At 34.4% G+C, this 26,656-nt stretch overlaps 1 protein-coding gene across 1 annotated transcript in view; it reads left to right on the top strand.

Annotated features, from left to right (window-relative positions):
* LOC150107166 (ran-specific GTPase-activating protein-like) overlaps positions 1–26,656 on the top strand; it is a 107,725-nt gene that overhangs the window by 45,908 nt on the left and 35,161 nt on the right. Inside the window, exon 4 of the mRNA XM_090391042.1 lies at positions 12,898–13,026. Coding sequence (XP_090247168.1) covers positions 12,898–13,026 — 129 coding nt within the window. The remainder of the gene's footprint in view (positions 1–12,897; positions 13,027–26,656) is intronic.

Genomic DNA, 26,656 nt, shown 5'->3' on the forward strand with positions numbered 1-26,656 from the left:
GTGTTATGAAACTAAAACTAATAAACATTCTAACATAAAGAATACATAAAAATAATCAGAATTTTAAATTATGATTATTTTTACATCAGTTTCATATTTCTCTGAAATTTTTTTTAAAAAAAATTTTAAATATTTAACCTATATTTAACAAATCTTTATTGCTTATTCCTATATCTGAATAATAATGTGATTGATACTGATCATTATTTACACTCTCGGAATCACTAGTTTCAGAATCATCTGATACCAGAGAGAATTCAGAATTTTCTTCTTCCAATTTACTATACTTACAAATCTCATTTTTATACTTCTCAAACATTTCATTTAAACTATTTGAATTATGCCCTAAATCTACAGAATCATCACTATCAGAATCAAATTCTATAGGTTTCTGAGATTCTTTATCCTTACTAACTAAATTAGAGGTATTTTCACATTCCTCTGGTTTATTTAACTCTATATTAACTAACCTATGATCTGCTACTATTTCATCCATGTTAGAGTCAGTTTGATTATCTGAATTATGTGTCTTGGGATTTCTAAAATTTCCTGCATTAGGTTTTGTTTTACTCAAATTAAATTTTCTCCTTTGCTGTGTATTTGAAATATGAGGTTTAAGACTATTCCCTTTCCTACTATTTGATTGCGAATGAGATGCACAAATAGTATCAGGAAAACAACGCTCATCTTTCAATATTCTATTCATATTATCTCCTAATATAACTAAATTTTTTCTCCCTAAAAAGTACCTTTTTAACCTATCAGAGTGTACATTTATAATTTTACTAGGATTTTTGACATCTTGAATCCTAAAATTCACAGGAGAAAAATTATCTAAAATTCTATATGGACCTAAAGCTTTCCTTCTTAATTTCCCAAATCTTATACTAAATTTATCATCTAACAATACTAAATCTCCTGGTGCAAATGACTTATACTTTCTAAAACGATTTATATACTGCCTAGTTTTCTGAGAACTTAATTTACTTATTTCACCTACTAATCTGTGAGTAGTGGAAAATTTGTCTACAACTGTTTCCAGATACTCATTTATATCATTGTATCCTGTATTAGAAAAGATTGGATCAAAGCCATATAAAGCAAAAGATGGTTTTTCCTTGATAGCAGATGAAAAGCAGATCTGCATGCAAATAATGCTTGAGAAAGATATGTGTCCCAATCATTCATTTTAGTGTTTGCCAGATTGGAGAGTATTTGCTTTATATTCTTATTCAGCCTTTCACACATACCATTACACTGTGGGTGGTAAGGTATTGTAAAAATCTTCCTAACATTAAGTAATTTACATAACTGTAATAACAGTTCAGATGTAAAATTTGCTCCTTGATCTGAAAATAAGGTCTGAGGAGTTCCATATCTACAAATTATCATATTCAAGAACTTCCTTGCAATAGTTTTTGCAGTTTGATCCTTCATTGACACTGCTTCAGGAAATCTAGTTAACATGTCTGTGACTACTAGAATATACCTATTGCCTTTTTTAGTAATTGGCAGTGGACCTTCTACATCAATAGCAACAGCCTAAAAAGGTCTAGTTGGAATTGGAAATGTTGTAATGGAGCTTTTCCTCTGAAAGGGGATCTTATTTGGCACTTATGGCATGATTTGACATATGTGAGTATGTCACTGTTCATACCTTTCCAGATGTAATGTTCCTTTATTCTTTGCCAAGTTCTAGAAAATCCTTGGTATCCTGCAAGTCAGAATCATGGAAAGTGTACATAATCCAAAGAATCATTTGATTTAGTGCCAATATTTTCAATTTCAACCTTCCATCTTCCATTTGTCTAGATGAGAGTAACCCATCTTTATCTAAATATAAGTTTTCCAGGTTTAAAAATGTATCCAGTTGAGTTTCACCCTTCAATACTGCTTCATAAATAGTTTAAAGTATGGAATCATCTTTCTGAGCTCGGACAGTCTTATCCTTTACCCAAATTTGTGAACTAGGTTCCTTATTCTTTAAAGTCTCAATATTAAACACTTGATCATTATCATCATCAGCATGTTTAAAAACTTCAGGAGGCTGCTCTAATTTTCCTTTGTCATCTGATTTCCTGTCCAAACAGTATCCTAGTCCACACAAGGACACTGTATTATCAACAAAATTGCATGCAAAACCATGACGTTTCAGAAAATCAATTCCAAATATTACTTGTACATTTGGATTAGATGATTCTGGAAGAACTATTAATGGATGACAAACTTTCGATGGAAAACAAGGAATTGAAATAAAAACATTGATTTGCTTATCAGCAAATCAATGTTTCAAATATATGTTTCAATGAATCAAATATACCCTTTAATTTAATTGGATAGCTTAAAACTGAAATGTCATTTGGAATTAGAGATTTAATTTTGTTAAATGAACTATAAGAAATGAGTGAGATATGTGCACCTGTGTCAAGTAAGATTTCACAAGGCACATTTTCAATAAATCCTTGTAGAACTGTCAAAGGATTATCTCCATTAGCATAAGGAGTTAATGATATATCAAACACTCTTTTAGGGTTAGAGCTGCCTCTAGCTTTACCCATGTCTAGTGAGTAGTTTGACATTTCTGTCCTTGCCAGTATGATATTGAATTAATAATTATTCCCAGATTTTTCTTTATTCTCTGATTTCTTATGATGAAAACAAGATTTATCCCTAATAGAACAGTCTTTAGCAAAATGACCAGTTTTATTACATCTAAAACATTTTGGAATATATCTCCTTTGAGATGTTTTATTCCTGTCAATACCATTAAATTTACAAGAGAAAGATTGATTATCTGTAGGATTATTGGATATTGTTAAATCAGATATCATTTTAAATAGAAGTTCCTGTCTTTTTACTATTGGTCTCTGTTGTCTTTCTATTTCTTTATTAAAATGTTTTCAGGTCCTCTAATTTTCCCAAATCATGTAATTGTACCTTAGAATCAGATTCTGGAATATTTTCTGTTAGATTTACAGAAATTTCCTTACACTTTCTTTTTCTTAGCTCCCTTTAATTTTTGAAACTTTCCTTCTTTCACTTTATCTGTAGCCACAATGCTAGGAGAATGAGTTTCATTATATTGAAAAGAGTTGACCTGTTTATTGTTTGAGGAATGAAATATATCTCTAAGTCTCTCTTCCTTTTTCCTAACAAGTTCAAAACACTGTTCAGGATTTTTAACCTTTTTCTTGTATGCTGTTTCTTTAAGGCCATGCCTAAATTGATTAAACAGCAACCATTCTAAAGAGGATTTCTCTTCAGATGTAACATTAAGTTTATGAGCAATGCTCCAAAGTCTGTGATAATACTCTGAAGCAGACTCCCTATTACCTTCAATGCACTGATGAATTTTCCAAATGTTAGGCCCTAATTCTCTTACACTTGAAAATTCTGATGTTAGCAAACTTTTAAATGTTGCATAACTGTCAGTGTCTCTCAGTAAAGGAGATGTGTTTAAGAATGTTTTGGCTTTGCCCAATAATTTATTACGAAGTATAATCAATAAATGAAAATCTGACCATTTCCTTAAATCTCTAATTTTTTCTGCTTATTTAAAAAATGTTTCTATGCTTTCACTAATATCTCCTGAGAAAGAAGGTATTACTAAAGTTGGATTAATTAACTTAAAAAATTCCTCATCTTTAACTAAAGAAACTTCACTACTAGAATTGCTATCTCCTGTAGCCATTTTACTTGAGTCAAGATTTACTTTCTGAATTCTGAAATAGTTAAGTCATAAACAATCCTGTCAGTCGACTGCACCATTGTAATAATTAGAGATTTACTTTTATTTATATAGAGGATATTATCATAATATTAATTCTGTCTATAGAGATGATCTCTGTTCAACAATTATTTTTTTATTTCCGAGCATATATCTATATATTATTATATGTACAAGGGTTCACTCCGATTGTTGCAATGACCTCTTTTTTTATTATTTCTTTCAGAATCCAAAAAATCACTGACTCAAGACCAAAATACAAAATAAACACATTTAATAAAACGCAAACAATATATATACACTTCAAACAATATTACATAATGAACTACAAATTTTATTGGATCCAAGACCTTTTTAAAAATAAATTTACACTTTAGACTAGACTAAACACTTTGTTTTCACAATGACAAAACGTTCATAGCCAGTTTCTCTCTGTGTCAAGGCCCTTTTCCGTTATTCATCATTTTTCGTTATTATGACTTTATTCTTCATTTTCACAGGATCCTTTCTCATCACTCATGTAGCACACATTAATTCTTCCTAACTCAGTTCTGTCTCTTTTTAGTAGAAATAATAGTTAGATCCGGCATCCTTAAGACAGTTGAAACTACCTAATCAGAGTTTTCTCGAACATTCCTTTAGAACATAAATAGCAATTTCTTCTTTTATTCACTAATGCTTATTGACAGTCTTAACTCTTCCTCTTTAAAAAATTCACAGTTCTACGATTCACTTTTTGGAATCTATTACTAAGATTGAGAACATTGGCCATCAGTAATGACCTTAGACAGTTGGTTACATGTACCCACCAGAATTCCCAGTAATCTACTGAATTCCACCATCCTTTATATTTTCCTTGTTAATATTTTCACCAACTATACTGTGGATATCACTTATTTTTTGAAATTTATTTAAAGTTCTTGTGGGGTGAGATGCATTCAAACTTTCCATTAAGTTTTAAAGGAGGCTTCAAAGCTTCCATAATATTAGTAATCTCTGTTTATCAACAGCCCTTTGCATCTTGGACTTAAGACCATTACAAAATTGAAAAAATACAATATTTTAAATACTTTTTGTAATTCACTAATGAAAATAAGTTCAGCTTTTCTCATCATCATCATCATCATCATCAAATTCCTGCCATGTACCCTCAAGGGGTGTACAGGATATGACAGTACTACATGAAAAAATTACATCATTACTAACTTCCTATCTACAATTTTCCTCCAAATCAGTCTGTTACTTGTCAAGACTCCAACATTATCAGATCTTATATTTCTATCGTCTAAGGCACTTTGTACCGTATCAATCCACCTATATCTTGGTCTTCCTCTGGGTCGTTTTCCTGCCAACCTGGCAGAGAACACTTGTTTTGCTAATCTTTCCTCTCCCATTCTATTTAAGTGACCATACCATCTGAGATTAGCTCTGCTAACGCATTCCTGGATGCTGACAATGTCAAGTTCTTTCCTAATATCCTCGTTTTTAATATGATATTGCCATTGATGCCATCTGTTCACGCCTCTAATCTTTCTCAGGACTCTCATATCTGCGGTCTCTACTCTTTGGTCAAGTGTTTTACTTCTGACCCAGCTCTCAGATCCATAAGTTAAAATTGGTTTGAACACTGTCTTGTATACAGCTAATTTAGTGTTCCGACTAATTTCTTTCTTATTCCATATGAATTTATTCAATTGACTTCCCACCATACCAGCTTTGCTGATTCTGTTGTCTATTTCTATATTTAGTTTACCATCTTCAGTAAAAATTGTGCCTAAGTAGCTGAAATGTTTTACTTGTTCCACAGGTTCTCCATTCACAACACAGTTGACATTTTCAATGATTCTGCCTATTTTTATTGTCTTTGTCTTTTTATTGCTGACCTTCATACCATATCTATTACAACAGCTATTCAATTTAGTCAGAGAATCTTGCAGACTTGTAGCGGATTTATTTAGAAGTATAACATCATCCACATAAAGCAAAGAGCTGACATTAACATCTCCAATTTTGATATCAGGTTTAATACCACATTCCTTCATAATGTGATCCATATAGATAATGAATAACAGAGGGGATAATGTACATCCTTGTCTCACACCAGATTTAACATTAAACCATCTTCCTGTACTTCCTTCAATTCTAACTGCTGACTCACAACTCAAATAAAGACTAAGTATCGCTTGATATAATGCCCCATTGAAACCATATAACTGCAGCGTATTGAATAGCTTCTCTCTTGGCACCTTGTCATATGCCTTTTCCAAATCGACAAAACTTAAATACAGATCTGTGTTATATTCCCATGCTTTCTCGACTATTTGTCGTAAAGTGAAGATCTGATCCTGACAGCCTCTATTTGGCCTGAATCCAGCTTGTTCTTCACCAAGCTTTTCTTCCACAATTCTTCTCAACCGTTTCTCAAGTATACTTGCATAGATCTTGCCAGGAACACTCAGTAGGGAAATACCTCTGTAATTCTCACATTCAGTTTTATTTCCCTTTTTATATATGGGTACTATGAGAGCTCTACTCCAATCATCGGGAATTCGTCCCTCTGTCCAGGCTTTCTGAACTATGCAGTGCAGCCACTGTAAGACTCTTATACCACCATACTTCAGCATTTCTGGTCGAATATCATCTACTCCTGCTGCCTTTCCACATTTCAAGCCTTTGATGGCTTTTTCTACTTCAAGTATGGATATGTATTCCTGACTGCATGCCTGGTCAGTGTTTTTTATCACTGTGCTGTCATCACTGCTTGTTTCATTTAGCAGTTTTTCAAAGTAATTACTCCATACTTCAAGGATATCTTTTTCTCCTGTTTTCATTTCACCTTTATCATCTGTAATTCCTTTTACAGCACTCTTTCCTCCATTTCTAAGCTTCTTCAACAACCTCCAGAATATTTTGCCACCTACTTGATATTTATTTTCTATATTCTTGCCAAAGTCCTCCCATGACTTTTGTTTAGCAAGTTTTACACACTGTTTAGCTTTCTTACATTTGTCTCTGTATTCTGTAAGAGTAAAAGCTGACTTATTTGCCAGGAACTTTTAATATGCTTTCTTCTTTTCCTTCACTGCCTGTTTAACTTCCTGTGTCCACCAGGGAGTTCTGATTTTTTTTATCCTTGCACACAACATCACCACATGCCTCTCTGGCACAATCAATCAATGTTTCCTTCAGAGTTTGCCACTGAATCTCCAAGGTTTGATTCCTGTTCTCAAACTCTTTCATTTTCTTTTCAATAATATTTCTGTATTTTAGTCTACAGTTCACATCTGAGAGCTGCTCAACTTTTATTCGCTTTAAAACTTTCTTACATGTTATTCTTTTCAATATGAAATTCAATTTTATCCTGCTCAAGACTAAATAGTGATCACTTCCAATTTCAAATCCTCTGTACACTCTGGTGTCCTGCACCAGGGAGAAAACATCACTATCAACAATAACATAGTCAATGAGACTTTTCTTATTCCTAGCCTCTTCTCTCCATGTGAATTTGTGCACATTTTTATGTTGGAACATGGTGTTAGTAATAACCAGTCCATGTCCTGAGCAGAAATGCAACAGATATTTGCCATTATTATTAGCTTTGCTCTTTTCTCCAAATTTTCCCAAAATATTTTTGTATGTCTCACAATCATTTCCTACTCTGCTATTTAGATCCCCAACAAGGACCAACTTTTCCTTTTTCATTGTGTCAGTTGCTTTCTCTAAAGCATCAAAAAATTCCTCCACTTCTACCTTAGTAGAACCTTCTGTGGGACCATAGGCACAAATTAGTCTCATTGTCCAGTTCCCCATTCTCATATTTGCCCACATTACTCTACTTGAGACTGACTGCCATTCAAGAAGATTAGCCTCGTATTTTGTGTTGAATACTATGGCTACTCCTTCTTTTCCTTGATTGTCATTGCCTGAATATAACATTTTGTATTTATTGCTCAGAAAGATCTCACCAGTTTTGGTCTTTTTTGTTTCAGTCACCCCTATTATGTCGATCTGGTACTTATCTAATTCCTCAGCTAGCTCCATTTCTTTGCCATTCAGGCTTCTTACGTTGATAGTACCGATCTTTAACTCTGGTGATGTTGAGTTGGGGTTTGTTTTCAGATTTGTTCCAGTAGCTGACTTTTCGCTGTTCGCCCTGGTTCCCTGGCGAAAACAACGGGGGCCTTGTTTAACCGGGCGACGCCCCAGCCGGCATGAAATTTTGTCATGTTGTACCATCATTTTTTATTTTGGTTTAACCAATAAGAATACAATTTGGTCGGCTAAATCCCAAATTGCCAGCCCATCCTCGTTCGTTCAGTATCAAAGTAGATACCCAACAGGGTGCACCACGAGAAGGTGAGGATTGGACATTAGGTCAGAAGCCCTGGTCGGTTCTCCGCATTCCTTTAAAGGCTATGTGGAGGTCTCCTCTCAGTTATACAGCTTTGACCCTTAAGCACCCCGTTCAGCTTTTCTTGATGTTAATTATGCATTTTCTTAATGATACTCTTTTCAGTTTAATGAAAACCTACTCACACAGGCCTGTACATTCTCCCCTCCCCACTTCTCTGCAACAGTATGGAATTATAAAATCTACTTGAGAACCATCAATCTTGTTCTGACTAGGCTTTCCTCATAGCCAAACCTTTTTTGTCTGATGGCTGTAATTCTAACATAATCAACAAAATACTTGTTCCTTCCTCTCTTTGGTTCACTTCCTGTCAGCACACAGATTGCAACATTGCTGTATCCCTTAAATGGATCCAGGATAATCTCAGGAAAAATTCGGATATCAGGAGCATATGATATTCGAGCATTTCTGGTCGAATATCATATGCTCCTGCTGCCTTTCTACAATTCTATAAACAGGGAGATCAATGTTTATAGAATTGTAGTCACTTCTTATAGTTATAGTTTCTGATATCCCATAAATAACATAAATTTTGGAAGTCTAGGATGGTGGCTTTTTCAATTTGTGGGATGTAGTTTTGTTTAAATGTGTGAATTATGATTTCAGTTTTGCCAATATTAGGTTTTTATGATAAAGTTTAATTTATAAATTAGCCACAGTAAGAGATTAACAACAATAACTAATAATAAAATAGACGAATTCTAACAACATACTGTAATAAAAGTGATCTGAATGTGAATGGATTCTTAGCAACCTCAGCATAAGTTTTCTTTATTATATTATGAAGTCAAGAACTTTCACTTTTTCACTTAAAGGGAAGCACTTTACGGCTTCTCTGGCATATCTGAATTGCCAGCATCACCACTCTTGCACTTTGAGGCCATTATTACGAGTTATAAAATTATAAGTAACCCTTATTTTATAAGGGTTACTTATAATTATTATTATAATTATAAGTATTATTATAATAATATAGTTATAATTAATTCTAATTATAAGCAAACATTGCAATACCACAAGTCCATCTGAGAACTCTCAATGGCGCACAATTTAAAACTTAGGAATTTGTTATTTCTGGAATTTTCCATTTAATATTTTTGGACGGCTACTAAGTGACTAACAGGCGAGTAGCATATATGGTACAGCATGGATACACTGGCCAAAGGGATGATTCATATCCTGGGCAGGACAGTGCAAGATTTCATCGCATTACTCAGAATAGCGAGCAATTTAAAACATAAATTGTTTATTGCGAAAAGAAAGAGCCATAAGAGTTCATTTTGAATGTAAAATTCGGCAAAGTGGATACTAGATCCAACATTATTTCAAGTTAACATAAATTAGTTCAGAGGCCTCTCTGCAATTCAACTCAGGGATGCCAAGGATTATATTCTCATAAGCTCTCAGGTCAACTTACGAAAATTTCATAGTATCTACAAACATTTGGCTTTGAAATAATGTTTGCATTTGGTATCCACTTTATGTAATTATAAATTTATAATTCCACACCTATGTAATTATAAATTGTTTATATCTGGAATTTTCAATTGAATATTTACAGACCAGGATTCACCGCAGATAACTGAAACTATCATCAAATTACTGACATATATCCTCATGGGGTGTAGAAGATATTATGATAGTACTACATGAAGAACTTACATCATTACTAATTTCCTATCCGCAATTTTCCTCCAAATCAATCTGTTACCTGTCAAGACTCCAACATTATCAGATCTTATATTTCTGTTTTCTAAGCCACTTTTTACTGTATCAATCCACCTATATCTTGGTCTTTTTCCTGTCAACCTACAGAGAACACTTGTTTTGCTAATGTTTACTCACCCATTCTGTTTAAGTGACCATAGCACCTGAGATTAGCTCTGCTAATGCATTCCTGGATGCTATGCTGACAATGTCAATTTCTTTCCTAATATCCTCGTTTTTAATATGATATTGCCATTGATGCCATCTGTTTATGCCTCTAATCTTTCTCAGGTCTGATATCTATGGTCTCTAGTCTTTGGTAAGTGTTTTATTTCTAACCAAGCTCTCAGATCCATAAATTAAAATTGGTTTGAACACTGTCTTGTATACAACTAATTTAGTGTTTTGACTAATTTCTCTCTTATTCCATATAAGTTTATTCACTTGACTTCCTATCATACAAGCTTTGTTGATTCTGTTGTCCATTTCCATATTTAATTTACCATCTTCACTAAGAATTGTGCCTAGGTAGCTGAAATGTTTTACTTGTTCTATAGGTTCTTCATTCACAATGCAGTTGATATTTTCATTGTTTTCGTCTTGTTATTACTGATTTTCATACTTTTCAAATTTATTGCAACAGTTATTCAATTTAGTCAAGGAAGTATAATTGTACTGGATTTATTTAAAAGTATAACATCTATATAAAGATGTTATACTTAACATCTCTAAGATGTTATTAGAGCTGAGATTAACATCTCCAATTTTGATATCACTTTCCTTCATAATGTGATCTGTATGCAGTACAGTCATCACTGTAAGACTTATATACCTCCATACTTGAGCATTTCTGGTCGAATATCATATGCTCCTGCTGCCTTTCTACATTTCAGGCTTTTGATGGCTTTTTTCTATTTCAATTATGAATGCATGCCTGTTGAGTGTTTTTTACCACTCTGCTGTGGCTAAAGACAATTTTTTACCACAGAATAATTTTTTGAAGTAATTACTCCATACTTCAAGGATATCTTTTTCTCTTGTTTTCATGCTACCTTTATCATCTCTAATTTCTTTTACAGCACTCTTTCCTCCATTTCTGAGCTTTTTCAGCTGAAAAAGTAACAAACCGCAAATAGTGAATCTCTGGATGGGGGGGGGGGGGACTAAGATATATTTTTTTAGAATCAGCAGCAGACCTTAAATGAACCAAACTTTAATGAATATAAGAAATTAATTCCTTGATAGCTCACCAATAACTTAGGCCACCCATCATCACTCAAAGAGTATGCCACTCATTGGATTTTAGATTTACAGGTGATTAGACTGTAATCTAACCATCTGTAAATCATTTGCTCTTGTATGCTAATTACATTTCTAATGTATCCCCAAGAAAAATTGAATTCATTAAGCTAATGTTTAATTCATTCATACAGTTGTTTTAAATCCATTAAACCTAAAAATTAGTTTGGAAAAATACCAGAAAGAATCCTTAATGGAGTAAGTTATAACAAACATAAATGAGTTGTATCACAAATAAGGAGAGATAAAAGTATTAAGTATTTTGAATGCTTAGTACTTTGCATAGACTGGGACTTATTTTATCCTGATATATTTTAATTGATGGCATATTGAAGAAATTCCATTAAAAAACAGATCTATAAAAAACTTTTATAGATCTGATTTGTTCTTTCAAAAGTAGGTATAACTTTTGGCTGTTGATATTTATCAGTTTAAGATACCTTGAGGTAAGATAGTATTTGTAGAAAGTATTTACTCTGACAGTGTGTGTAAAAGAAGAAATGTAAAAGTTCATCCACTGGCTTTTTCTTTCAGTAAGTATGTTTGATTTATGCCAAACTAAAATATAACTCAACAGAAAATGGTACTTAGACTTACCCATCCTAGCAAGCTTCCATCTTTTTGTTTTCATCCAGAGGCATATTAAGACTGTTTGGAAATGTGGTTAGATATTGTTCATTGCAAATATCATAATGAATATTGTAATAGATTTCTTTTAAAAATGGGTAAGTGCAAGTTGTTTACAGTTGGCTTTGACTACAGCAAACTTGTAGTAACTGCAGAAATACTGTTATAGCTTGCTATAGTAAACTACTTTTGGTATAGCATTATTCTTAATGATCCTTACTCAGGACTTTTCAATAGTTTGTTAGAGCATGTTTGCTATAGTGAAGTTGGCTTAACAAACAAAACAACAAAAAAAAAAAGTGAAACTAAAGCTTTCCTCATTGAATTCATTTAAAGGAAATTTTTTATCACATAGTCTTGACATGCATTGCAGCGGTTAAAGTAGCGTAGCACTTAAAGTATAGTTTACTGTATTGCTTCACATTTTTTTTAGATATTATTTATATATAAGCTGCTGTGGAGGCTGCAGGCATTAATATATGTTTAAACATCCTGCTCATGCTTCTTATTTTTACTTTGTGTTAAGTCTAGAATGTTTTTCAATTCTGAATGCATGATTTTATTAACATTAACATAAAATATTATTTTGAATATAAAAGACTATGAAATGTTATGTTTTGGAAACATGATTGCAAATAATAGTTTTCATATATGTCCATTATACTTGAATTACTAAATGATATTTTCAGATCCTATAAGCTATGAGTCCAGTGTAATTGGTGGAACTAATTGTTAAAAGTCCTTTACACAATGAATATTTCATTTTGCACAGCTCTCTATATCATTCAAGTTTTTAACCTCCAAATAATAAGCTATAGACCATAGTAATATTCCAGTCCAGCTGTCTGTTTTGTTAAGCAACATGCATTTTGAAGTTTTTATTTGAATACTGATTGGATAAATCAGATTTGTGTAATATGATTCTTACTTTAATTGAATAACATTGTGAAATTTCCATTGTTTATATGCAGTGTTCGCACGACTTTATCTATAAATTAAGTAATCAATGTAACTAAAGTTTATTTATAGCTGCTTTCTAAAGGACATGGCTAAATCAAAAAATAAATTCTTGTGCTTATGTTAGTGAAAAATTTTCTGTTGATTCATTTTTTTTTCTTTTTGATAGTTCATCCCTTCATGGAACTTAAACCTAATAGTACAAGTGATAGAGCGTGGATATGGAGTACTCCAGCAGACTTTGCTGATGAAGAAGCTAAGCCAGAGTTGTTAGCTATTAGGTTTTCAAATGCAGAAAGTAAGCCATGTGCATCTTACACACAGTACATTCTGGTTGATTTTATGTTCAAGGAATTGAAAATTTTCAGCTTTAAATTATTTTATTTATTTTATATATTTATGTATGTGAGGTCTGAAGTAGGTTGTAAATCAGTGAAACTATCAAAACACAGTCTTGTCTTATTAGTTGGAGAAAAGATCCTACTTCACTACTTGCTTTTGCTAATGTTCAGATTTCCTATCAAGATCACTTTCTCCTTCTTGGACTGACTTTCATATCTAACTTATTCTGGCATAAACATATTACGTTCACATCCTCCTCATCTCCAAAGAACTTGGTATTCTTTTTTGTTCAAAACACTACTTTTCTCCTGCTTAATTCTGAATTTATAAATCACAAATTTGACCAACCTTAGAATATTGTTCTCGCATTTAGAGCACCCTAAACCCCCATTAAGTATTCTCAAATGTACACAGAAGAGATCAACCTTCCTCCAGAGATTCTGGAGGAAGGTTGATCTCAGTTTTTTTTTTTTTTCCCCCATTATGCATTTTTTTAATAGACTTTCAAGGGCATTAGCCCACTGACACTGTTGTTCTTGTACTTTCCTCTAATCATGTAGATATAGAAGTGGCCACTGGTCAATATCTGTACATAGTTCAGACCCAAACATGTCAAACCCAACCTCTCATCTTCCTTTGTTTCACCTCTGTCTTTAGAAACAGTCTTCTCCATCTCCATATTGCTTTTTCCAACAAATACAATCTCCATCTTTTCAAGAAACTTGATAATAGATTAATTCTTTCTCCTTAACCACTTGCTCACATACAGGGCACTGTTGTGTAAATAAAATAAAATCTTAGGCAAGTGTTTTAAACTTGTCCTCTCACTACCACAGTCACTCATAGCTGTGAAACATGTCAGTGGTAAGTGAAATATTAGTTACAGCTACTGATATTTCTAATTGGCATATTATTTGTAGCAGAGTCTCATGATTTAAGTGGTAATATTTTGATGGATTTGTACTCGGGATCTTCAGATCACAATTGTTATAAAACATAAAGCACTCAACTAGGTCGTTGCAGACCTAGTTGAGTTGGACAATTATTTCTTTTAACAAATTACTGTCCAATAAATTTCCAAAGATCAGGGAAAGTAATTCTAAAATCACATATCGTGACTAGATAGATTAATTCAGTGAAGAGAAGATATGTGTGGTTTCAGAATGACTTTCTGTGATCTCTGGCAAATTATTGCAGCCATACTTATTTAGGTTTAGGAGCTTTCATGGCTCATTCTAAAAATACTCTGATCTGTAGCAGCTTCTGTACATCAACTTCCATGTTGTGTTTTTTCCATGTGATATGGTATCCAGAGCATGATCTGCTCTGGATACTGATAACACCGTGACTTGTAGTTGTTTTTTGTTCAAGGTGAATGTTAACAGATTTCTTTCTGGTCTGTCCAAAGTAGGTTAACTTGCAAGTGATGGAACTTTTTTTTTTTTTTTTTTACACTGCTCTGGATGTGTAAGATGATGAAGTGAAACAGCTGAAAGTGGCATGGAAATTATATTTATAAAGCACTTTTTTTTTTTTTCAGAAGTACCTGGATATAAGGGATGGAAATAATTGCATTGTGATCTTTTGTCAGAGGAATGAAAGGGGAGATACAGCATTTAGCCTGTTTTACAGTAGTTGTGACCATTGGCTAAAAAGATGTCAAGGTGAGAGTTTGGTGGCATGAGTTGTCATTAGAACTAATAGACCCTTGTTCTGTGTGCATATGGTGTTGGGTGTATTTTTGAGGATGTTTTTATTGCAAAGTATATTTTTGGATGTGACTGTTTAAATGTGGTAAAAATGTATGATGTGTCTAAGCCATGGGACAAAATAGAAAAGCCATCTGCATAGCATACCCAAACTCTTCATATACATCTAGTTATGTTGAGTGGTTCTTTTTTTAAGATTCAGTCTGGCTACACAATATAGATGTGTGATATTTGGCTCCATATTGCAGACACATTTTGGGTGCATTAAAGAGTATCCAAAAATACGCTTCATGATATTGAAGCGTATTTTTGTGAATACTGTGAATACTCACAAACATGTATTTGATAGATCTAATCCAAAAGTTTGTGATATGTGGTTTCACAAGTTCATTAATTGTCCTCCTATGTCCTTTTTCACTTCATGTTTATCTTTAATTACTTTCTATGGTAATCTTCCTTCTTCCATTCATTGTACACGTTCTCTTCACTTTTTCTGGCATTCTTTTATTTATCGTTTATTTGCCATTTTTGCAGATATTTGTAAAGAACTTAGTAATTATAATGGGAAGGAAAGCTGGGCTGAAGCCAAAAACAGGGATGATCAGAACAATTTTTATATGAAGACAAAAGTTTAGAAATCGTGGAATACAAAAAGATCTGCATTTAGGCTTTATAGATCTATAAAAGATATATGATGATGTGAATGAGATATTATGCATGGCAGTATAAAGCATGTGCTTAAGTTTTAAAGTCAGCAGCAAGAAATGAAGGATGTATTGGTTAGTAGAACCAAGTGAGGGTGCATGCTTTCTTCACTTGTTATATCATCCATATAGATCACATCATAGTTGACCCACTAATGCAAACTCATAAGGACCACAGGGATAATTGCAATTGTGAATTTCTTTTATCATGGTGGTGTTTCATCTATGGGAATTTGATCAGGACTTTTCAGTAGTTACAGATGAAGCTCTTATGACAATGTTTGCTAAAGTGAGAGTCAGCTGTATAAAGAAAGTAGCATTAAATATATGTAAATTAGAGATAATAAACTTGGCCTGACTTTATGAAGATAAAGTTTTACATCAACTCAGTATACCACTCATAGAGATCCCAGGAATACCTAGTCTAGTTATAAATATTGTTACAACTTGAACAGCACAAACCTTTAATCTATCAGTAAATCATTTACAGCTTTCATCACATACAAACTACATGTATAATGTGCATATAACAGCACTCACTGTTCGAAATGTACCTTCTTTGCCTTCATGTATGCCAAAGGTCAGTGAGACCGCATATCGATGGCAGCATGCATCCAATAGAAACGCTGCCAGTGCTTACTCCATATCCTTCGGCATGCCGATGCTGGGGTGAGTAGTGACAGAAATACTGCCACTGCTCACTCCAAATCCTTCAGGTTGGTGATGCTGGGGTGTCATTTCTTGCTTGCTACTATCAACCTCCAACTACAATTTGAAATCCAATGGATTCAGATTGGGACTTCCAGTCAGAGGATGTGTGGTCATGCGCATCTGCCTCCAACCACTATTGAATGGTCCTTACCTTGTGTGCAGGGGCAAAGTCCTCTTGGAGGGTCCACTGCCTACCATGGAACAAGTTGTTGTTCAGGGGCCCTACCACAGGTTCCAGCATGGTGTCATGATACACTTTGGCAAAGGTTTTGGCCCCTTTCTTGCAGAAATGCAACTTGAATATCCCCTGATAAGCCCCCCCCCCCCCTTCCACCAAATCATCACTGATGTGGGGTGATAACTTCTCTGAATCCTGGTTGGTATGCCATGTGCTATGTGACCATCCCAGGCATATACTCAGTTGTTTTGACGGTTAAACAATTCTTCAATAGTGAAATTCTTCTCATCTGTGAAGAGGATGTCTCTGTGTCTGTTGTTTGCATACCGCCAGAGAAATGCCTTTGATTTTATCATCCCCTGCCACATAAGTTGTGGTGATATTAGGAAGCATCCATTAGAATGACCATAGTCTTTCATCCCAGGTTCAACGGTTAGTCATGGCCGGCGCTACTGCATGGACAAACTGGGCATTTTCCCAGGGCTTATTATTTTTTTATATTTTTTATTTATATTGCATGGCACAAGTTTATATAAATATTATATAAATTTATATTTATATAAAAAATTTATATATTTTAACTATATATATTTATGATTTATATTTTGTGGCATGCAGTGGCGTGACTAACTTCATAGGGAAACATTTGACAAAATCTCAATAATTATGTTGGGATATGGAACAAAAATGGTCATCGGGGCTCAATACTGTAAAAGAAAAGCGGAAAAAGACGCATGAGTGGTTCCTTGAGTAAATTCTTAAAATCAGATAATTCTAATGGCAATGTTGGTGAAATAGTTGCTTCAACTTCACAAAGTTGAGAAACTAATGAGAAAAACTTAACGTTTGAAATTACGGAAGAACCGATCTCCGAATCGCCAGTTTCCTAAGTCTTGGAAGAAAAGCAAAATACAGAATCACAAGAATTTACAAGCAGTAGTGCCACTAGCAAAACTCAAAGAAGTGAAATTTGGCACAACCCTGCAGATTGGCCTCAGATCATTAATGATTCATTTTGATTGTTCATGGTAGAGAAGGGACCGGTACAAATTAGTAATGCTGATGAAGAAAATAAATTTAATTTTCCACAACACAGTCATGGTCGCCGTTTCAAACCATCACATTACAAAAGACAATTACATAATGGTGTAGTAGTGCGAATATCGTGGTTAATATATTCCCGTAAAAACAATACTGTGTTTTGCTTTTGTTGTAAGCTTGTTTCGACTATTCAAATTGCGTTGACAACAGTAGGTAACTGTGACTGGAAACATTTATCAGAAATTTTAACTGACCATGAAAACAGCAAGAGTTATTTAATAGCTCATAACAAATGGATAGAATTAGAAGTTAGAGTAAAGTCCAAAACAACTATTGATGCGACCCAACAGAGAATCCTGAATGAAGAAGCACACCACTGGCAAAATGTATTGGAACGGCTTTTGTCAATTGTGTAATTTTTAGGACAGCAGTGTTTATCCTTTCGTGGATCATCAGATAAACTCTAAGAACACAATAACGGTAATTTTTTAAAACTGATGAAATGAATAGCAAAATTTGATTCAATACCGTCCGAACATATATCGAGAATTCAAGGCAAACAATTCATTGAACATTATTTGGGCAAAGATATATAAAATGAACTCATTCATTTGCTAGGAAAGAACATAAAACAAAATATATTATGCAGGGTAAGAAACACAAAATATTATAGTATTATTGTAGACTGTACAAGTGATATTAGTCATCTGGAACAAATGTCTATCATTTTGCGATATGTCTCTATAAATAAGGAAAATGAGCAAAAAAAAAATATAAATTTGTGAGAGTTTTTTTGGATTTGTACCAGTTAGTACTACCACTAGAGCTGCATTATTTCAAGTAATAATCAAACAACTGGAAGTAAATGGCTTGTCAATTGATAATTTAAGAGGACAGGAATATGACAATGGCTCAAACATGAAAGGGAAAAATTCTGGCGTTCAAAAACACATTGTCGATATTAACTCTCGAGCCTTTTTTATTCCATGCAGTTGCCATTCTCTTAACCTGGTAGTAAATGATGCAGTAATGTCATCAAAAGAAGGGATTTCATGTTTTGATCTCATTTGGGTGTTTAAGGGTCAAAGCTGTATAACTGACAGGAGACCTCAAAATATCCTTTAAAGGAATGTGGAGAACCGAGCAGGGCTTCTGACCTAATGTCCAATCCTCACCTACTCGTGGTGCACCCTGTTGGGTATCTACCTGGATACTGAACGAATCAGGATGTGCTGCCAATTTCGGATTTAGCCGACCAAATTGTATTCTTATTGGCTTAAACCACAATATTAAATGATGGAATAACATGATAGAATTTCATGCTGGCTGGGGCGTCGCCCGGTTAAACAAGGCCCCCCCCCGTTGTTTTCGTCAGGGAACCAGGGTGAACAGCGAAAAGTCGGCTACTGGAACATATCCTCAAACACATCCCTACTCAATATCACCAGAATTGAAGATCGGTACTATCAACATAAGAAGCCTGAATGGCAAAGAAATGGAGCTAGCTGATGAATTAGATAATAGGGATGACTGAAATAAAAAAGACCAAAACTAGTGAGCTCTTTCTGAGCAATAAATACAAAATGTTATATTCAGGCAATGACAATCAATGAAAAGAAGGAGTAGCCATACTATTCAATGCAAAATACGAGGCTAATCTTGAATGGCAGTCAGTCTCAAGTAGAGTGATGTGGACAAATATCAGAATGGGGAACTGGACAATGAGACTTATTTGTGCCTATGGTCCCACAGAAGTTTCTCCTAAGGTAGAAGTGGAGGAATTTTTTGGGACTTTAGAAAAAGCAACTGACACAATGAACCAATATTGTTGGCGATCTAAATAGCAGAGTAGGAAATGATTGTCAGATATACAAAAATATTTTGGGAAAATTTGGAGAAAAGAGCAAAGCTAATAATAATGGCAAATACTTGGATTTCTACTCAGGACATGGACTGGTTATTACTAACACCATGTTCCAACATAAAAATGTGCACAAATTCACATGGAGAGAAGAGGCTAGGAATAAGAAAAGTCTCATTGACTATGTTATTGTTGATAGTGATGTTTCTCCCTGGTGCAGGACACTAGAGTGTACAGAGGATTTGAAATTGGAATTGATCACCATTTATTCTTAAGCAGGATAAAATTGAATTTCATATTGAAAAGAAGAACATGTAAGAAAGTTTTAAAATGAATAAAAGTTGAGCAGCTCTCAGATGTAAACTAAAATATACAAACATTATTCAAGAAAAAATGAAAGAATTTCATAACAGGAATCAAACCTTGGAGATTCGGTGGCAAGCTCTGAGGAAACATTGATTGATTGATTCTGCCAGAGAGGCATGTCGTGAGGTTGTCTGCAAGGATAGAAAAATCAGAACTCCCTAGTGGACACAGGAAGTTAAAGAGACAGTGACAGAAAAGAAGAAAGTGTATCAAACGTTCCTGGCAAATAAGTCAGATTGTGCTCTTAGAGAATACAGAGACAAATGTAAGAAAGCTAAACACTGTAAAACTAGCTAAACAAAAGTCATGGGAAGACTTTGTTAAAAACATAGAAAATAAATATCAAGAAGGTGGTAAGATATTCTGGAGGTTGTTGAAGCTCAGAAATGGAGGAAAGAGTGCTGTAAAAGGAATTAGAGATGATAAAGGTGATATGAAAACCAGAGAAAAAGAAATCCTTGAAGTATGGAGTAATTACTAAATTAAACTAGCTGTGATGAGAGCACAGTGATAAAAAAACACTGACCAGGCACGCAATCAGGAATACATATCCATGCTTGAAGTAGAAAAAGCCATCAAAAGTCTGAAATGTGGAAAGTTAGCCGGAGTAAATTATATTAGACCAGAAATGCTTAAGTATGGAGGTATAAAAGTTTTACAGTGGCTACACTGCATAGTTCAGAGAGCCTGGACAGAAGAACGAATTCCAGATGATTGGAGTAGAGCTCTCATAGTGCCTATATATAAAAAGGGAAATAAAACTGATTGTGAGATTAGAGGTATTTCTCTAATGACTGTTCCTGGTAAGATTTATTCCAGTATACTTGAGAAATGGTTGAGAAGGATTGTGGAAGAGAAGCTTGGTGAGGAACAACCTGGATTCAGGCCAAATACAGGCTGTTAGGATCAGATCATTACTTTACGACAAATAGTGGAGAAATCATGTGAATATAACAAAGATCTGTATTTAAGTTTTGTAGATTTGGAAAAAGCATGTGACAAGGTGCCAAGAGAGAAATTATTCAAAATCCTACAGTTGTGTGGTGTCAGTGAGGCATTATATCAAGCAATACTTTGTTTTTATTTGAGTTGTAAGTCAGCAGTTAGAATTGAAGGAAGTACAGGGAGATGATTTAATGTTAAATCTGGTGTCAGACAAGGATGTACATTATCCCCCCTGTTATTCATTATCTATATGGATTACATTATGAAGGAAAGTGGTCTTAAACCTGATATCAAAATTGGAGATGTTAATTTCAGCTCCTTGCTTTATGCAGATGATATTATACTTCTAAATAAATCTGCTACAAGTCTGCAAGATTCCCTGACTAAATTGAATAACTGTTGTGATAGATATGGTATGAAGGTCAGCAATAACAAGACAAAGATAATGAAAATAGGTTCTTCATTCACAACAGCTGTGTTGTGAATGGGGAACCTATAGAACAAGTAAAACATTTCAGCTACTTAGGCACGATTTTTAGTGAAGATGATCAATTAAATGTGGAAATAGACAACAGAATGAGCAAAGCTGGTATGATAGGAAGTCAACTGAATAAATTTATATGGAATAGGAAAGAAATTAGTCGGAACACTAAATAAGCTGTACACAAGACAGTGTTCAAACCAGTTTTAACTTATGGATCTGAGAGCTGGGTCAGAAGTAAAAACACTTGACCAAAGACTAGTGACCACAGATATGAGAGTCCTGAGAAAGATTAGGGGCATGAACAGGTGGCATCAATGGCAATATCATATTGAAAATGACGATATTAGGAAAGAACTTGACATTGTCAGCATCCAGGAATGCATTAGCAGAGCTAATCTCAGGTGGTATGGTCACTTAAACAGAATGGGCGAGGAAAGATTAGCCAAACAAGTGTTCTCTGCCAGGTTGACAGGAAAAAGACCCAGAGGAAGATCAAGATATAGGTGGATTGATACGTTAAAAATTGTCTTAGAAGTAGGTATATAAATATAAGATTTGTTAGTGTTGTAGCTTTGACAGGTAACAGATTGATTTGGCAGAAAATTGTAGGTAGGAAGTTAGCAATGATGTAAGTTTTTCATGTAGTACTATCATATCCTGTACACCCCTTGAGGGTAAATGGCAGGAATTTGATGATAATGACAAAAATTTTATGTATTTTTTTCCGGTTCTACACACAGATGGGATGTATTAAAGAAGCATACTAAATTAACATTAAAACCACTATCTGCTGTGCGGTGGGAAAGCCGTATAGAAGCCATTCAACATCAACCGGAAGATATTTATGACTGTTTATTGGAAATCAATGCTGACGAGTGTATGGATAAAATGGTTTGGCATGAAGCTGAATGTCTAGCATTGAAATTACAGAATTTTTAATTTCTCTGTTCTATTGTTACTTGGCATAACATTTTAAACCATATTAATACCACCAGTAAAATGCTACAACAAATTAATATAGATATTTCGGCAACTGTATGTGAGTTAGAAAAAGTTACACTTTATTTAGAAAGACACCAATCAGATGAAGGCTTCGAAAATATCTTGAAAGAAGCAAAAGTGTTGGCAGATCAGTTGGATATTGTAGCAGAATTTGCAATTACTCTATCTGCGATACCAAGGAAAGCCAGAAATCAATACAAGATCCCATAACAAAATTTAAAGTGGATTTTTTTTTCAATGTGCTCGATATAGCGTTAAATTCGGTAAAAGAGAGATTTCAACAGCTTCAAGCGCATAGTACATATTTTTAATTTTTATATGACATTCAGAAATTACAAGAAATTGAGAAAAGTGATCTTGTTTTAAAATGTAAAAATTTAGAAAGTGCCTTATCTGATCACACCAAAAATGTAAAAGACATAGATTTATTAGAACTGCCAGATGAATTGGATGTTTTATCTAGCTCTGTTAAGAAAGGAAGCACACCCTAGAAGTATTGAGTTATATAAGTCAACATGATTTATTCCCGAACGTGGTAGTGGCTTTGAGACTTTTATTAACATTTCCAGTAAGTGTTCCGAGCTCTGAAAGAAGCTTCTCTAAATTAAAGTTAATTAAAAATTATCTTCAATCATCATGTCTGAACAACGACTTGGTGATTTGGCATCTATTTCCATCGAACACGAGCTTGGCACAAATTTAGATTTCGAAGAAATTTTTAAAGAATTTATAGCCCAGAAAGCTCGTAAAGTACATTTTTAACATTTCTTAGCACTGCCTTTTTGTTTCGGTAAGTGAAAATAATGAACAGTGAAACTATTGTAGTAATGTAAATTAAATTAAAATATTTTAAATAAAATTAAAATTTAAAAATATTGGAAAATTTCTGCCCACGTAGGTATCATCATCATCAAATTCCTGCCATGTACCCTCAAGGGGTGTACAGGATATGACAGTACTACATGAAAAAATTACATCATTACTAACTTCATATCTACAATTTTCCTCCAAATCAGTCTGTTACTTGTCAAGACTCCAACATTATCAGATCTTATATTTCTATCGTCTAAGGCACTTTGTACCGTATCAATCCACCTATATCTTGGTCTTCCTCTGGGTTGTTTTCCTGCCAACCTGGCAGAGAATACTTGTTTTGCTAATCTTTCCTCTCCCATTCTATTTAAGTGACCATACCACCTGAGATTAGCTCTGCTAACGCATTCCTGGATGCTGGCAATGTCAAGTTCTTTCCTAATATCCTCATTTTTAATATGATATTGCCATTGATGCCATCTGTTCATGCCTCTAATCTTTCTCAGGACTCTCATATCTGCGGTCTCTAGTCTTTGGTCAAGTGTTTTACTTCTGACCCAGCTCTCAGATCCATAAGTTAAAACTGGTTTGAACACTGTCTTGTATACAGCTAATTTAGTGTTCCGACTAATTTCTTTCTTATTCCATATGAATTTATTCAATTGACTTTCCACCATACCAGCTTTGCTGATTCTGTTGTCTATTTCTATATTTAATTTACCATTTTCAGTAAAAATTGTGCCTAAGTAGCTAAAATGTTTTACTTGTTCCACAGGTTCTCCATTCACAACACAGTTGACATTTTCAATGATTCTGCCTATTTTCATTGTCTTTGTCTTTTTATTGCTGACCTTCATATCATATCTATTACAACAGCTATTCAATTTAGTCAGAGAATCTTGCAGACTTGTAGCGGAATTATTTAGAAGTATAACATCATCCGCATAAAGCAAAGAGTTGACATTAACATCTCCAATTTTGATATCAGGTTTAATACCACATTCCTTCATAATGTGATCCATATCGATAATGAATAACAGAGGGGATAATGTACATCCTTGTCTCACACCAGATTTAACATTAAACCATCTTCCTGTACTTCAATTCTAACTGCTGACTTACAACTCAAATAAAGACTAAGTATTGCTTGATATAATGCCCCATTGACACCATATAACTGCAGTGTATTGAATAGCTTCTCTCTTGGCACCTTGTCATATGCCTTTTCCAAATCGACAAAACTTAAATACAGATCTTTGTTATATTCCCATGCTTTTTCGACTATTTGTCGTAAAGTGAAGATCTGATTCTGACAGCCTCTATTTGGCCTGAATCCAGCTTGTTCTTCACCAAGCTTTTCTTCCACAATTCTTCTCAACCGTTTCTCAAGTATACTTGCATAGATCTTGCCAGGAACACTCAGTAGGGAAATACCTCTGTAATTCTCACATTCAGTTTTATTTCCCTTTTTATATATGGGTACTATGAGAGCTCTACTCCAATCATCGGGAATTCGTCCCTCTGTGCAGGCTTTCTGAACTATGAAGTGCAGCCACTGTAAGACTCTTATACCACCATACTTCAGCATTTCTGGTCGAATATTCATCTACTCCTGCTGCCTTTCCACATTTCAAGCCTTTGATAGCTTTTTCTACTTCAAGTATGGATATGTAATCCTGACTGCATGCCTGGTCAGTGTTTTTTATCACTGTGCTGTAATCACTGCTTGTTTCATTTCGCAGTTTTTCAAAGTAATTACTCCATACTTCAAGGATGTCTTTTTTTCCTGTTTTCATGTCACCTTTATCATCTCTAATTCCTTTTACAGCACTCTTTCCTCCATTCCTAAGCTTCTTCAACAACCTCCAGAATATTTTGCCACCTTCTTGATATTTATTTTCTATATTCTTGCCAAAGTCCTCCCATGACTTTTGTTTAGCTAGTTTTACACACTGTTTAGCTTTCTTACATTTGTCTCTGTATTCTGTAAGAGTAAAAGCTGACTTATTTGCCAGGAACTTTTGATATGCTTTCTTCTTTTCCTTCACTGCCTGTTTAACTTCCTGTGTCCACCAGGGAGTTCTGATTTTTTTATCCTTGCACACAACCTCACCACGTGCCTCTCTGGCAGAATCAATCAATGTTTTCTTCAGAGTTTCTGTTCCTGTTCTCAAACTCTTTCATTTTCTTTTCAATGATCTTTCTGTATTTTAGTCTACAGTTCACATCTGAGAGCTGCTCAACTTTTATTCGCTTTAAAACTTTCTTACATGTTATTCTTTTCGATATGAAATTCAATTTTATCCTGCTCAAGACGAAATAGTGATCACTTCCAATTTCAAATCCTCTGTACACTCTGGTGTTCTGCACCAGGGAGAAAACATCACTATCAACAATAACATAGTCAATGAGACTTTTCTTATTCCTAGCCTCTTCTCTCCATGTGAATTTGTGCACATTTTTATGTTGGAACATGGTGTTAGTAATAACCAGTCCATGTCCTGAGCAGAAATCCAACAGATATTTGCCATTATTATTAGCTTTGCTCTTTTCTCCAAATTTTCCCAAAATATTTTTGTATGCCTCACAATCATTTCCTACTCTGCTATTTAGATCTCCAACAAGGACCAACTTTTCCTTTTTCACTGTGTCAGTTGCTTTTTCTAAAGCCTCAAAAAATTCCTCCACTTCTACCTTATTAGAACCTTCTGTGGGACCATAGGCACAAATAAGTCTCATTGTCCAGTTCCCCATTCTCATATTTGCCCACATTACTCTACTTGAGACTGACTGCCATTCAAGAAGATTTGCCTCGTATTTTGTGTTGAATACTATGGCTACACCTTCTTTTCCTTGATTGTCATTGCCTGAATATAACATTTTGTATTTATTGCTAGAAAGATCTCACCAGTTTTGGTCTTTTTTGTTTCAGTCACCCCTATTATGTCGATCTGGTACTCATCTAATTCAGATTTGTTCCAGTAGCTGACTTTTCGCTGTTCGCCCTGGTTCCCTGGCAAAAACAACGGGTTTCTTGTTTAACCGGGCGACGCCTCACCCGGCATGAAATTTTGTCATGTTGTACCATCATTTTTTATTTTGGTTTAACCAATAAGAATACAATTTGGTCGGCTAAATCCCAAATTGCCAGCCCATCCTCGTTCGTTCAGTATCAAAGTAGATACCCAACAGGGTGCACCACGAGAAGGTGAGGATTGGACATTAGGTCAGAAGCCCTGGTCGGTTCTCCACATTCCTTTAAAGGCTATGTGGAGGTCTCCTCTCAGTTATACAGCTTTGATCCTTAAGCACCCCGCCCACGTAGGTAAGACATTTCAAAAAAAAAAAAAAAAATTATTATTATTATTTTTCATTTATGTAGGGAGGATAAGGGGCGTCAAATGCATGTCTTCCCCAAGGCAGAATAAACTCTAACACCGGCCCTGCAGTTAGTACATTGACATCATTCTCTTCAAAATGTTCATCTCTCGCAACATCACTTTCTGCGTTCTCACAGGATTATGGCAGTGTGCCTTCACAGCCTTCATAAGCTGTTGCACCCTAACATTGTGGCCAACCTGTTCTTTGGTAGTCACATATGTCTTCTGTATCGTTATAACGGTTAATAGTCTGATACAATAATATCCTACAGTATGTTGAAAATAACAGGTGGCTCTATTCCAACAGCTACACGGTTCTCTTGATTTCCCCACTGCATGTTGCCCCATAAAGCTAGCCAATTCTCTCCACTCATAAACACGCAAATGTTGGC

This window comes from Typopeltis vanoorti, chromosome 4, assembly GCF_054136105.1.
Source record: "Typopeltis vanoorti isolate ZY-2024b chromosome 4, IOZ_Tvanoo_1.0, whole genome shotgun sequence".
Taxonomy (NCBI): Eukaryota; Metazoa; Arthropoda; class Arachnida; order Uropygi; family Thelyphonidae; genus Typopeltis; species Typopeltis vanoorti.